The 13862-nt window shown below is 35.5% G+C and overlaps 1 protein-coding gene across 2 annotated transcripts; it reads left to right on the top strand.

The window, feature by feature from the left end:
* Positions 1–897: 897 nt before the first annotated feature.
* LOC132065412 (DDT domain-containing protein PTM-like) lies at positions 898–13773 on the top strand. 2 transcript variants are annotated; one of them, XM_059458804.1, is made up of 10 exons: positions 898–1086; positions 2919–3948; positions 6952–7656; positions 7818–9003; positions 10317–10599; positions 10754–10878; positions 11012–11469; positions 11549–11577; positions 11676–12128; positions 12232–13773. In XM_059458804.1, exons 2-10 carry the CDS (start codon positions 3155–3157, stop codon positions 13305–13307), a joined length of 5109 nt encoding a protein of 1702 aa, XP_059314787.1. In that variant the 5' UTR covers positions 898–1086; positions 2919–3154; the 3' UTR covers positions 13308–13773. The 2 variants fall into 2 exon arrangements, with proteins under 2 accessions (XP_059314787.1, XP_059314788.1); XM_059458805.1 differs by lacking the exon at positions 898–1086 and adding an exon at positions 1138–1288.
* Positions 13774–13862: the final 89 nt, after the last annotated feature.

The raw sequence follows: 13862 nt of genomic DNA, 5'->3' as shown, positions 1-13862 counted from the left end.
AAAGATGTTTGGCGGGTAACACAAAATCATTAAACCTTTTCTTCCCGCCAATAAGGTTCCTGTCACTATACGGTTATTAGCTTTGCTTCCTTTTTGTTCATTCTCCCTTTATTTATTGCTTTAATATTTTATATAGGCACTTGCCAACAATTTTGTTGGCATGTATATCAAGAATTTATATTGGTTGATAATGGTTTTTTTTTCCCAAGGATTAACTCATTAACATATGTCGTACATTATTCAGAAATAAAAGTTAATCTTAGAGAATTAGCATAGATTTAGTAAATTTTTTATGGTCAAATACATGTTATTGCTAATAACACAATTTATTCGAATGTCTCGCATATAAACTGAGAATCATTATGATACTTTACGACCTTTTGAGGTTATATATTAAGATTTTTCAGTTATGTTCCAATATTTTAAAGAGCAATACAATTATAACTTTTACATTCTTCAAGTGTAAAATTATTTTTCGTAAAAAAATATTTATTAATGATCAATAATAATGTTAGTAAATCCGCTCGATAATTTTTTTAATCATTAAAAATTGATTATAATTTTCAAGTGTTTTGTCGGAGCCGTGATACAAAATTGAGAGTTGAGATAATTGCAAAGGAAAATAACTTTCACCCAGGAAGTAAACGAGAGTCAATTTACCCCAATTTGATGAAAAATATTTTCTTAACAAAAACAATCAAATATAAAATTACCGTCAAAAGTTGCAGAAAAATCCCCAAATTTAAAACTAAAATTAACCTTAATTTAATTGTTTCACATATTTTTTTCTTAATAATATTAAGTTATTTTAAATTTCTTAGATATTATACCTCCCCAAACAAAATTCAAAATTCAAAAACTCATCCGAGTCATCACTGAGTTATACCATAGTAAAGAAAATAATATCCAGAAAAGAAAGCCAAGCCCACACCATTAAACTTTGGTTACTGAAGAATCTAATCTATCTCTAGTTTTTCCCTTTTCATTTTTTTAGAGTTATAACCCTTTTTATGTTTCCCTTTCTCTTATCCATTTTAGGGCTATCTTTTCAATCAATGGCGGTGCTTGTGCTTCTTCCTTAACAAGGTCAGTTTTTTTGTATATTTTCATCGAGCTCGTCTAGTTATAGATTTGTATATTTCTAGAGGTTCTTAAGATTTTGCTGATATTTTTTTTTGTTCGATTTTTTGCGATCTGAACGAAGAAACCCTAGAATTTGATTAGATTTGTTCAAAATTTAAATTAAACTTGATTTTATTGTTTCGCATATCTTGTATTTTTTAAGAAGGTTAGTTTTTGTATATTATATATTCGTTGAACTCGTTTTTTTTTCTATCAAAAGTTAGATATAGATTTGTATATTTTTACGATTTTGCTGTTTTTTTTTTTTGTTGGTTTTTTGCGATCTGAAGGAAGAAACCCTAGAATTTGATTGGATTTGTTGAAATTGTGCGAAGGAACTTAATATTTTGCTGAGTTTTTTGTTGCATTTTTGATATATGAAGGAAGAAACCCTAGAATTTGATTGGATTTGTTGAAAGAGTGCGAAGAAACTGCGTTTTTCGTATATATTGAGTTTTCGTGTATAACAGTAGTCGTAGATTTGTATATTTCTTGAAGATACATAAGATTTTGCTGATTTTTTTGTTTTTTGATTGGATTTTGTATATTTCTCGAAGATAATTAAGATTTTTTGTTTTTGTTTTCTGTTGGATTTTGTATATTTCTTGAAGATAATTAAGATTTTGCTGATTTTTTTTTTTTTTTTTTTTTGTTTTTTTGGTTGGATTTTGTATATTTCTAGAGGTTCTTAAGATTTTGTTGATTTTTTGCGATATGACGGAAGAAACCCTAAAATTTGATTAGATTTGTTGATAGTGTGGCAAAGGAAGCACGGTTTTTTTTATATGGAAGGAAATTTTGCCAATTTGCGTTTCATTTAAGTTAAAAATTTAAATTAAACTTGATTTAATTGTTTCACATATTACGTAAACTTGATTTAATTGCCAATTCCTTTATATATTGTATATTCCTTGAACTCGTCGTTTTCTGTAGATGGAAACAACAAACAACAACCACCCAGTGTAATCCCATGGGGAGGGTAGGATGTACACAGACCTTACCTCAACCTTTTTGGGGTAGAGAGGCTGTTTCCGATAGACCCTTGGCTCAAAAAGAAACATAGTCAATGCAGGATTGCAAGAAAAATAGGCCGGCAAAATATCAAGATAGAAAATAAATGGAGCAACACATAATAATACACACATAAGGATAATACTGTACGCAATACCTAGATACTACTACTAAGAAAAGGGAAAAGGAGATGCAAAGGCTTGCCCCCCACCTCTCGCACACATAACGCGACAAACTCAACTACCTACTAATCTTCTATCCTAATCTTCGATCTCCAAGTCTTCCTATATGGATAGTCATAGATTTGTATATTTCTTGAAGATACTTAACATTTTGCTGGTTTTGTTTGTTATTTTGTTGAATTTTTGCGATCTGAAGGAAGAAACCCTAGAATTTGATTAGATTTGTTGGAAGTGTGGCGAAAGAACCACAGATTTTGATATGGAAGCGAAATTTTGGTTCATATATATTGTTTATTCCTTGAACTCATCTTTTTCTGTCCAAGAGTGGTCAATAGATTTGTATATTTTTCGATTATACTTCAACGTTTCGCTGATTTTTTTGTTGGTTTTTTGCGATCTGAAGGAAGAAATCCTAGAATTTGATTGGATTTGTTGACAGAATGCAAAGCAACTTAAGATTTTGCTGATTTTTTGTTGGATTTTGCATATTTCTCGAAGATACTTATGATTTTGCTGATTTTCTCTGTTTTTTTGTTGGGTTTTGTATATTTCTCGAAGATACTTAAGATTTTGCTTTTTTTTTTTTTTTGTTTTCGTTGTTAGGTTTTTGAGATCTGAAGGGAAAATCCCTGAAGTTTGATTCAATTTGTTGAAAGTGTGGCGAAGGAAGCACAGATTTTGATACGGCTGGAAAATTTTGGATCGGAAATAGAGTTGGTTTGCAAAAGCGGACTAATTATAGTAATTAAGCCGTGAATGACTTAAATTGACGATTTAAATTAAGTACATTATTGAACACTTATTTTTTTGGATCGGAAATTGAGTTAGGGTTTTTTGGAATGGAGGGTGGTGTGGGCAGATCAGAAAGACGAGGGAGGAAAAGGAGAAGAAAGGATGTACAAAATGTGGAGGTTGATCAGGATGGGAAGAAAAGGGCTGTTGGATTGAAACCTAAAGCATTGGTGGGTAGGTATGTAAGGAAGGAATTTGAAGGAAATGGGTTATTTTTGGGAAAGGTTATGTATTACGATTCGGGGTTATATAGGGTTGATTATGACGATGGAGATTGTGAAGATTTGGATATCGGCGAATTGAAGGAGGTTTTGGTTGAAGATGATGAGTTGGTTGGTGAATGGTTGGACAGGAAGAAAAAGTTAAATGAAATGGTAGAGGTAAAAGATGAGCCGATAAGTTCTGTAGCTGATAAGATTGAAGAAGTGCCAGTTTCGTGTGATTTGGGGAATGATTGTACTGTTAAACTTGAGAAAACGGAAGTAGATTTTGATGCTAATTCACTGAGTGATTTGTCTGAAGATGATGAGGACCAGGATTTATGTTTAGAGGTGGAAAAGCCGCCGCTTGTTCCTGCACCTGAACTGCCTCCATCTTCGGGCAATATTGGGATTCCGGAGGAGTATGTATCGTACCTTTTGTCCATTTATAGCTTTTTACGGACGTTTAGTACACCATTGTTTTTGAGTCCCTTTGGACTTGATGACTTTGTGGGTGCACTCAACTGTTCCGTTCCAAACACGTTGTTGGACTCTGTTCATGTTGCTCTTATGCGCGTTTTGTGGCGTCACCTCGATAACCTGTCATCTGATGGTTCCGAGATTGCATCAAAATGCCTAAGGTGAGTATTTGCCTATTTCATGGATGCTATTTTTTTGAAAAACTGTTGGACTAAGTTCTAATCAGTTTTACTTTTATGTTGTTTTGGTCTGAATAATTTGGGAGGTATTCCCTGCTATGCTGTCATTCTGAAAAATACACCACTGAACTTGAAGAATGCCTTGATTATGGCGTGGTAAAATAAACTAAAAGCTAGATAACTTGTCTGAAGAAGAATACAGATGACAGTTTATGACATGAAGTTCCATTACAGTGTGTCTTCATGCAGTTTGATTTTTGCCTGTATGAAGGCATTGAATGTCATACTTTCCTGATAGTTTAGTTGTCTTTCCTTAATTAATCAGGGTATGACGTTGTTTGTTGTTTGGGATGTGCTTGAATAGTTTTGTGATGAATATATATATCCTTTTTGCAAGCAGTAGGAGTTGTCCACTTTCGTTGAATGACCGGATTTTTTGACTATTCCCTTTTACCCTACTTTCATGGAGGAGATCTTGAAATGCACAATTAATGTATTTAGTTCAGCATAAGCAAGAGCCAGTGAAGTTGTGCTTACAGGATGGCATATGTAAGCTTCTATATAACTAGTAAACTGGTCCGTGCTTCGCGCGGTTATTAAAACCTTATAAAATTCATGTAATGATGATCTTTCTTTGAATATCTAAATTCAAAAAGAAATTCGATTGAAAAGTAAACCTAAAATTTTGACAACCGCATATTCAAATTCTCTTCACAATTGTGTAATTCTAAATTATTCAAATATTTTTAACAAACCTTTTGAGACCTTTTTTTTTTCCTAGTTTTGTCCATTTTATTATTAACACAACCTTATCTTCATTAACCCTTCATCACCCAACACTTAGTTCCTGGATAATCATTTCAATCAAAAAGAATTCTTAAAATTAGCACCATCTAGTATCACCTATTTTTTTATTTTGTTCTTTTATTGCTTCATTTCCCATAGTAATAATATTTTATATCAATAGATAAGTGTATGAACATTTGTTTGCAGCTTACATATTAGTTAGTTTTATGTTAAAGCAGTAACGTATTTTTATATCAGTAGTATATTTTTAGGAATGTTATTTAAACATTTATCTTCGAGATTTAACTTCAATAAATTATCTATTTATCCATTAATTAATCTCAAGCCTCTTCTCCTATTTAAGGTCATTAGGTAGGGGGCAATTTGCACGATTGCCCTTATTCGGGGGCGGTCTTTAATTTTTGCCCGTCAAATTGCTGGTCTTTAATTTTTGCCCTTCACCTCTCAGTCAAAAATTAAAAAGAAATCGCAAGGCATAGTTTGGATTTCGTAAGCCAGAGTTTGCTACCGTATAACGCAGAGTTTACCTTAAGGTAGCAAACTCTGCCTTAAGGGAGAGTTTGAATCCAAAACTCTGCCTTGTGATTTTTTTTTTTTAATTTTTGACTGAGCGAGGGTTCGAACCCGGAACCCATGGGTTTTGAGGTGAAGGGCAAAAATTGAAGACTGACAATTTGAGGGGCAAAAATTAAAGACCAGTGCCTTTGAAGGGCAACCCGCGCAAAAAAATATTAGCAATTAGGTAATCAAGTTAATACATACATTGCTTAAGGTACTTGTTTTTACGAAAAGAAAATGACAAGTTTTACCATATATAAACATTAAACGGGATAACATGATAATTTCTATTGTTGATAAGTGCAAGCGATGAATATACAAGATAAAAGGAGAAATTAAAAAGTCTAAAAGAAATAGAGGAAAATTAAAAATAAATTAAATCACGTACTTGTAGCCTCGGACCTCTCATTGAGAGCATTGACCTAAAACAGAAAAAACATAAGAATTTAAAATTAAACAAATGTTAAAACCCATAAGCACAAAGTAAAGATATTTTAGAGTAGGAAAAATTGAAGCAGTAATAACCGAGATTCGAGATTTCTTGTATTGATAATGAATATTAGAAAATATCAAAATATTAATAAATGACATGAGAGTTGAAGTAGTATTGATTAAAATAAATATTCTTACAATAACATAAATACAAAAATAGGAAGAGAGGGCAAAAAGGAAGATTCGGTTCAGGGTTGAGGGGAAATGAAATTTAGAGGTCGCCTCTTTTTCCCTTTTCTTGGTAAAGTAGTGTGGAACGAAAAATAGAAATTAAAAATAAAAATAAAAATTCTATTTAACATATGTAGCATCAATATGAAAATAAGCTCATGAATTATTAAAAAACTAAATAAATATTACAGCCCTGTTACAGAATTATACTGTAATATGAAGGTGAATATTTGAATATAAATGATTAAAAAAATAACAACCACACATACCATTCATGTTTACACAGTATACTACACCTTCATTCTGGATTTCGAATCCGTTGTCTGGCTCGTTGCATTCCATAAAAACACAACCCGTCAACAAAAAGGACCATTGACAAACCCATTTACCGACCAAAGAGAAGATCTGAAATTTGAGTTCAACACTTCAAATTAACATTATATACAACCCACCTATACGTTTGGTCTTTTTGGTAAAGAACTAATGAGAGGAATTAATGAAATTAATTTTAGAGGAAATGCTAGTTCTTTCAGTTTGCAACATCACGTCGTTTCTTCATTTATTAGTATAGGAGAGGAATTAATGAAATTAATTTTAAAGGAAATGTTGGCTGTTTCTGGTTTGCAACATCACGTCCTTTCCTTCATTATTTAGTATACGAGAAAATGAAAAGTCAGAAGTTATAGGAAAAGAACAGGTCTTGGTAACTTATTTTCTTAAATGTTTTCCTCATTTAATTGAGCAATGTATTTAGAAAAAATAAGAATAAATAGAGAAAAAACTAAAAAAAAAAAGGAGCAAAAAGATATAGTTGTGTTTCTTGGCCAAAGAGAGGTGTCACATCGCTTTTTCTATTCCTAGCTTTATATATATATATATATATATATATATATATATAAGATTATACAATATAGTAAGGTACATTTTGGAAACTTAACTGGTGCTGCTTGCTCGTAGGAACGTTGATTGGAGCTTGCTTGATACAATGACTTGGCCTGCTTATCTAGTTCATTATTTAACGGGAATGGGATACACAGATGAACATGATTGGAAAGATTTTTATCCCCATACTTTGGAGAAGGAATACTACTCATTATCTGCTGGCAGGAAACTCGTCGTTCTGCAGATCTTGTGCGACAGTGTCCTAGATTCTGAAGAGCTAAGAGCAGAAATTGACATGCGCGAAGAATCAGAGGTAGGAATTGATTCAGATGGGTGTACAGTTTTTGCCCCTGTAATTGGACCACGCAGAGTGCATCCACGGTACTCTAAAACTTCTGCCTGCAAGGACCAAGAGGCCATCAAGCTTAGTAAAGAAAACAGTGAAACAAATATCTCTTTGAATACTAATTCTTTGGGTTCCAAAGTCAGTGGACAAGATTCTATTCACGGTGTTGATCAAGATGGTAATGGTGATGAGTGCCGTCTCTGCGGTATGGATGGAACTTTACTTTGCTGTGATGGCTGTCCATCATCTTATCATGGTAGGTGCATTGGTGTTTGCAAGATGTATATACCAGAAGGAGCATGGTATTGCCCTGAGTGCACAATCAATGAGCTTGAGCCCAAAATTACCAGGGGAACAACTCTGAAAGGATCAGAAGTGTTTGGTGTTGATCCCTACGGACAAGTCTTTATGGGTACTTGCAATCATCTGCTTGTGTATGTCTCTTAACTTTTATATTTATTGACTCTGTTAAGTTGCAGTATTTGATTACGGGATATTCTATGTGGAGATATACAATGCCCGTAATCTTAAGTAGTTCATGCTGAAATCTTCCTCTTGTTATCTTTTTTAATGTATTTTTAATCGTCTATTATAGGTTGAAGGCTTTGGCTGGCTCAGACTCGAATGTCAGATACTACTATGACAAAGACATAACCAAGGTCCTGCAAGCACTCAGTGCCAATGTGCAGCATTATGCCTTATATTTGGAAATATGCAAAGGAATTATTCAGTACTGGGAACTTCCAGTCAATTTCATATTCCCTAATGGTGAACTTTCTGAAATTAGGAGGCAAGGAGAAGGCACAACAGGTGGTTCCCTTGTGCCATCCCTTAATTCATCGGTTACGGAAAGTCTTGGAGAAGAGAATACTGCAAGTTGTGTCACTGCATTTGGTCAAGGAAATGCTCTTCTAGGCAACTTATCAATGGAACATATGCAGAATGCGAAATTAGGTGCAGTTTCCCGATCTGATGGTCTTTGTCTGGCAAATATTGATTCTATAGCAAGACAGAGTACCGCACCCACAGACTCGTTGCCACCTGAACAAATTCAAGTGAAACCCATTGTATGTACTGGTTCAGTTGACCAGCAACTTATTCCTTCTGAGTGGACTGAACAAAATGGTCCAAATTTTGTAAAGACTGCTATACGTACCTCAAGCCACATTAACTACTTGGAACAAACTAGTGGTAATTATGCTGGTGTCACGGTGTCTTATGGAAGAGGTTGCTTATACATGGGTTCATCTTTCAAACCTCAAGGATATATAAATAGTTATCTGCATGGAGATTTTGCTGCATCTGCTGCTGCTAGTCTAGCTGTCCTTTCTTCTGAAGAAAACCAGGGTTCTGAGACTCGTGTTTCAGACACTAAGCGTAAACATATGTCTGCAAGTTTCCTACTTCAAGCTAAAGCTTTCTCATCAGTAGCAATGCGTTTTTTCTGGCCGAATACGGAAAAGAAACTCGTGGAGGTACCAAGGGAAAGATGTAGTTGGTGTCTTAGTTGTAAAGCCCCTGTGACTAGTAAGAGAGGATGCTTGTTGAATGCTGCAGCATCAAATGCCATTAAGGGGGCTGTGAAGATACTTAGTGGCCTACGTCCTGCAAAGGGTGGTGAGGGAAGTCTTCCCGGTATTGCCACATATATTGTGTTGATGGAGGAGAGCTTAACTGGTCTGATAGACGGCCCTTTTCAGAGTGAAGCTTTTAGAAAGCAATGGCGTAAACAGGCAGAACAAGCTACTAGTTGCAGTGGGATAAAGTCTCTTTTGCTCGAAGTAAGTTTTTTGCAGAATTTTGTTTATGTTATTGTTAGCTAGCATAATGTCCACTTTCTTTTCCGTTGTTCTCTTAATGTTTGTTACCACTTCTCAATTTACTATATTAGTAACTGATAAAGAATGTATTTTGGTTATTGTTTTGGAGCTTTGATAGTACTTTATGCTAGTAGTATTAGGGGCTACTCGGTAGCGTAATTCATTTAACTGATGCACTTATAATCGAATCTGAAAATGGCCGACCATTGATGTAACATAACTATGTATTACATAAGTTATGACTCATGTTGGAAAGCCAATACATTTATAACTTATGTCTATCATATGTTTTTCGATTGTATGGATTTTTTTTGGTAGGTAATTTGAATATTTTGTTGATGTTGCCAGCAAACAGTCGGAGTAAGTACATTTAAAGAGAACTTTGTAGAGAATATAAAGAGCTAAGAAAGTATGTCTTGACAACCCACTTTATAACATTGGTAGCGGCCATGTTACACCAAAAGTTCAGCAAAAATATACATCCATGTTCTTCATCATAAGTAATATATGTTCACGTTTAAGGCTCACAATATTGACCCTTCTTCAAAGACTCCAGAATTTCTTTCCTTCAAAATGACCCACCATATAACAGCAGGGATAAGTGTTCCAGATTTTGTGGGAAGATTTTGTCATGTTTGTCCAAGTGAGAAGAAAATCCAGGGAGCTCTTGGTAAAGCTCATTTGATGCCCAGGGTATTAAAGAAAAAAAATGCCAAATTTGACTTGTAGTATTACATTGAAGAAAAAGATGGTTGATATCCTCTGCATGCACTTCAGGAAGGGAGCATTTAGTGTTTAATGAGATGCCTCTTTTCTGGAGATTGTTCAGAGTAAGACTTTTAGTAATTTCCCCTCTGCTACAAGCCAAGGGAAACATTTGACTTTGTAAAGTGTCTTGTTCTTTCAAATAGATTTCCAAAGAAACGTGTTATGTGGAAAAGTGAGTATGTTGCTTGTGGTTCATCAATCTTCCACCTGAAGTATGAAATCCAGTAACCAAGGGCAAATTCCACTTTGCTTAAGTCGCAGCCTTTGATTTCTTAGTTGCACATTATTTGAATTCCAACAGAATTTTGCAATTTGAAGGCTGCTATAGAATTTAGAAGGATTAGGCAATCTGGCTTTGTTTGTGCTATTAGAATAATTCGAAGGGTAGATACTTTATTATATGCCCTAACATTTGACATCTATTACTACTTCCTACATATGATTTTATCTATAGATTATCATGTTCTCCATGCTGATGAATGTAGTGTATGGCTTTATGTTTGTAGCTTGAGGAGAATATCCGCCTAGTTGCATTTTCTGTGGATTGGACGAAGCTTATTGACGGTGGGTCATCTGAGTCTTCCATCACTCCTTCAGCTGCTGGATCAACTCAGAAGCGTAAACCAGGGAGACGTGGTAGGAAACCAATGGCTATTGTTGAAGCCACTGCTGATGAGTCCCAGGATATACTGACTGACTTCACTTGGTGGAGAGGTGGCTTGATTTCTAAGTTTATATTCCAGAAAGGGACTCTACCCCGAAGGATGGTGAAGAAAGCTGCACGTCAAGGTGTCTTTGAGATAATCCCATTACCTTTTTTGTACTGCAAATCTTCATTTTTTCACTTGTCGAAGAGAAAGAAATTCCATTATGTCTTGCCATAAATCAGTGGAATACAAATATAAATGCCATGAGAGTTCACTAACAGCTTATACTCTTGCAGGTGGTGTAAGAAAGATACCCGGTATTTATTATGCTGAAGGGCCTGAGACTGCCAAAAGAAATAGGCAGCTTGTTTGGCGGGCTGCAGTTGATATGTGTAAGACAACATCACAGCTTGCGCTTCAGGTGATTGAGATTGAGATATGTTTGATAAAGATTTAAGCTCCGCTTTTTATGACAAGCTTTTGCTGCAAGTCTGGCTCAAGTGTTTCTTGTGATGTTCAATCTTAGTGAATAAAGTTTTTTTTTCTTCCTATAGGTGAGGTACCTAGACATGCATGTGAGATGGAGTGACCTTGTTCGTCCCGAACAGAGTGTCCAAGATGGAAAAGGTCCAGAAACAGAAGCTTCATCTTTCAGAAATGCTAACATACGCGACAAAAGAGTTGTTGAAGATGAGATTAGGTATGGTGTTGTTTTTGGGAATCAGAAGCATCTCCCATCTCGTGTGATGAAGAGTGTAGTAGACGTAGAGAAAACACAGGATGGAAAGGAAAAATATTGGTTTTCTGAGTTGCGGATTCCTTTGTATCTTATCAAAGAGTATGAAGAAAAAATGGGAAAAGATCTGCCTTCAGCAAACAAATCCACAAGGGCATTTACACAGAATAAACCCTTGAGGGCTCCTTGTATGGATATCTTCTCTTATCTAGTACAGAAGAGAGATGGCAATGATAAGTATTGTTGTGCTTCATGTCAAGCGGATGTGCCATTCAGGTATCCATGTAATGCATTTATCAAAAATTCTTTCTGCTTTTTCTCATGTTCATTTATTTATGCGATCTCACTTTCTCAGGTATGCGGTCAAGTGCAATACATGCCAAGGTACTATAATATCACATATTTCTTGTATCAGTTACTATCATGTTGTTATGCAGTCTAGCTAGTTGTCTGGGAGTTTATCCATATTATCTATTTTGCAGGGTTCTGTCACGAGCACTGTACAGTTAATTCAACAGTTGATACTACAAACACTTGCAAACAGTGTAACCAAAATAGAGCCCTTTCTCAAGCTAAATGCAGTGATGAATCTCCAACAAGTCCTTTACTCCTGCAAGGACAATACTTTCCAAAGTCAATATCAGCCAACAAAGGAGTAAATGTTGGTAATTTTAGTCGTCCACCAGCGTCCATTGCCTCTTTGAAGCATTCTTCTGTGAAGAAGCATGGTAATTCTTCAAACTCCACAGCAAAGACAAAGCGTAACTTAGGTGTCATTTGGAGAAAGAAGAATGAGGAGACTAGTGCGGATTTTAGATTAAGAAACATACTACTGAGGGGCAATCCAGACGGGTATTCTTTCATACCTACTTGCCACCTTTGTCGCAAGCCATACGATCCTGATTTGATGTACATCCGTTGTGAAACCTGTTCAAGTATGTTTGTTCCTGAGAGGAATTCTTTTTACCTGTTAATCTTGAATTTATGTTTCATTACTTTTAGGTTTAGTGCAATAATTAATGCAATGTGAGTTTGCAGATTGGTTTCATGCTGATGCTGTTGGACTTGAAGAGTCAAAAGTTTATGAAGTGATGGGGTTCAAATGTTCTAGATGCCGTAGGACTAGAATACCTATCTGTCCTTATTTGGATCCAGAAAGCAAAAAACAGTTAGAAGAAAAGAGAACGCGCTCAAGGGCTACAAAGATAGATAATCCAGGAATGGAGTTTGGTTCTGGGATGATTTCTGAGCTGCATATGGATAACGAGATGTCTACTCAAGTGGTGCCTTCAAACGAGGACAACATATATGTAGAAGATGATAACAACATATATGTAGAAGATGATTACAACATATATGTAGAAGATGATAATTCTCTTCCTTTTTCTACTTCAGAAGAATTCAGTGAGCAATTTCCAGATGCTGATTGTGAATGGAATTCCGCAACCATGTCTGTGCTGGGCCCTAAAAAATTGCCTGTAAGAAGGCATGTAAAGAATGAGAATGATATGGATTCTTCTTTTGCAAGCAATCCTTCCCATGCTGATTTTTTTGGAGGAAACATAATGATTTCCGCAGAAGATATACCAGCTAATGCTGAACGGGGTGGTAAACTGCCAGTAAGAAGAAACGGAGGAATAGAGAAGGATGCAGATACTCCTTTTGCCAACAACCCTACAAATGTTGAATTATCCACGCCTCTTGAGGTTGAATGGGATACTTCAAGAAATGGTTTTGAGGAAGGCATGATGTTTGAATTTGATGATATGGAGTTTGAACCTCAGACCTATTTCTCTTTCAACGAATTGCTTGCATCTGATGATTGTGGCCCTCCTATTGATGGATCTGCTAATTTAACGGAAAACGTTGACTCATCATTGGGGTTTCCATCTGATGGACTTTCTGATATGTCTTACTTTCAGCACGAGCATGCACTTAGCATAGATTCTGCTGCTGTCACTGTCCCTTGTAAAATGTGTTCCCATTCTGAACCATGCCCTGATCTTTGTTGTCAAATGTGTGGCATATGGATCCATAGTCATTGTTCACCTTGGGTTGAAGAGTCGTTTGGGGAAGCCGGTTGGTGGTGTGGCAGCTGTAGGGAATGGAGATAGTTGATGCTAATAGTATTTTGTGATGTTAACTGATTGAAGCCAGAGGCGCATCAGACTGAGTGAATTTGAGGATTTTTACCTTACTGATGCAGTTTCCTGTGCAGACTATTTGCTAATACAATGTGCTATTGCTGCTTTTGTTGCAAATAGAGAAGGAAATTGAAGCTGCCAGCATGTACTTTTTCTGCTAAGCAGCTGTGAGAGCACCGAAGGGCTGCTGCAATTTCGCGACCTGGCAAATTTCTCTCGTGCTATCTGTGAGCTCTCATCATTCTGCAAGTCTCGTATTTCTTTCGAATGATTATTAGATGGATGATAGGAAAACAGTCAAGTGCAATATACATGTAGAAAAATGATTTAGTAGGGAGGTTGTGGTATTTGCTCCAACCTTGGCAGATGAGCAACTCTTTTTTGTTGGCGCTTATCTGATATTTTTGATTTGTATAAAGAGGCCGTTAGTTAGAAATTCTTTTTCCGTTATCCGCGTTTTTTAAACACCACGTAATGACTTTTTAAAAGAGAAAAACACCACTTAATGACTTTTTAAAAGAGAAA

This window comes from Lycium ferocissimum, chromosome 7 (assembly GCF_029784015.1).
Source record: "Lycium ferocissimum isolate CSIRO_LF1 chromosome 7, AGI_CSIRO_Lferr_CH_V1, whole genome shotgun sequence".
Taxonomy (NCBI): domain Eukaryota; kingdom Viridiplantae; phylum Streptophyta; class Magnoliopsida; order Solanales; family Solanaceae; genus Lycium; species Lycium ferocissimum.
This window is presented reverse-complemented; position numbering and strand designations above follow the sequence as displayed.

Coding starts and splice junctions, on each gene's coding strand:
- LOC132065412 (XM_059458804.1), top strand. CDS start 3,155: ATGGAGGGTGGTGTGGGCAGATCAGAAAGACGAGGGAGGAAAAGGAGA. Junction 11,470..11,548: donor CAAGCGGATGTGCCATTCAG/GTATCCATGTAA, acceptor TCACTTTCTCAG/GTATGCGGTCAAGTGCAATA. Junction 12,129..12,231: donor CCGTTGTGAAACCTGTTCAA/GTATGTTTGTTC, acceptor GTGAGTTTGCAG/ATTGGTTTCATGCTGATGCT.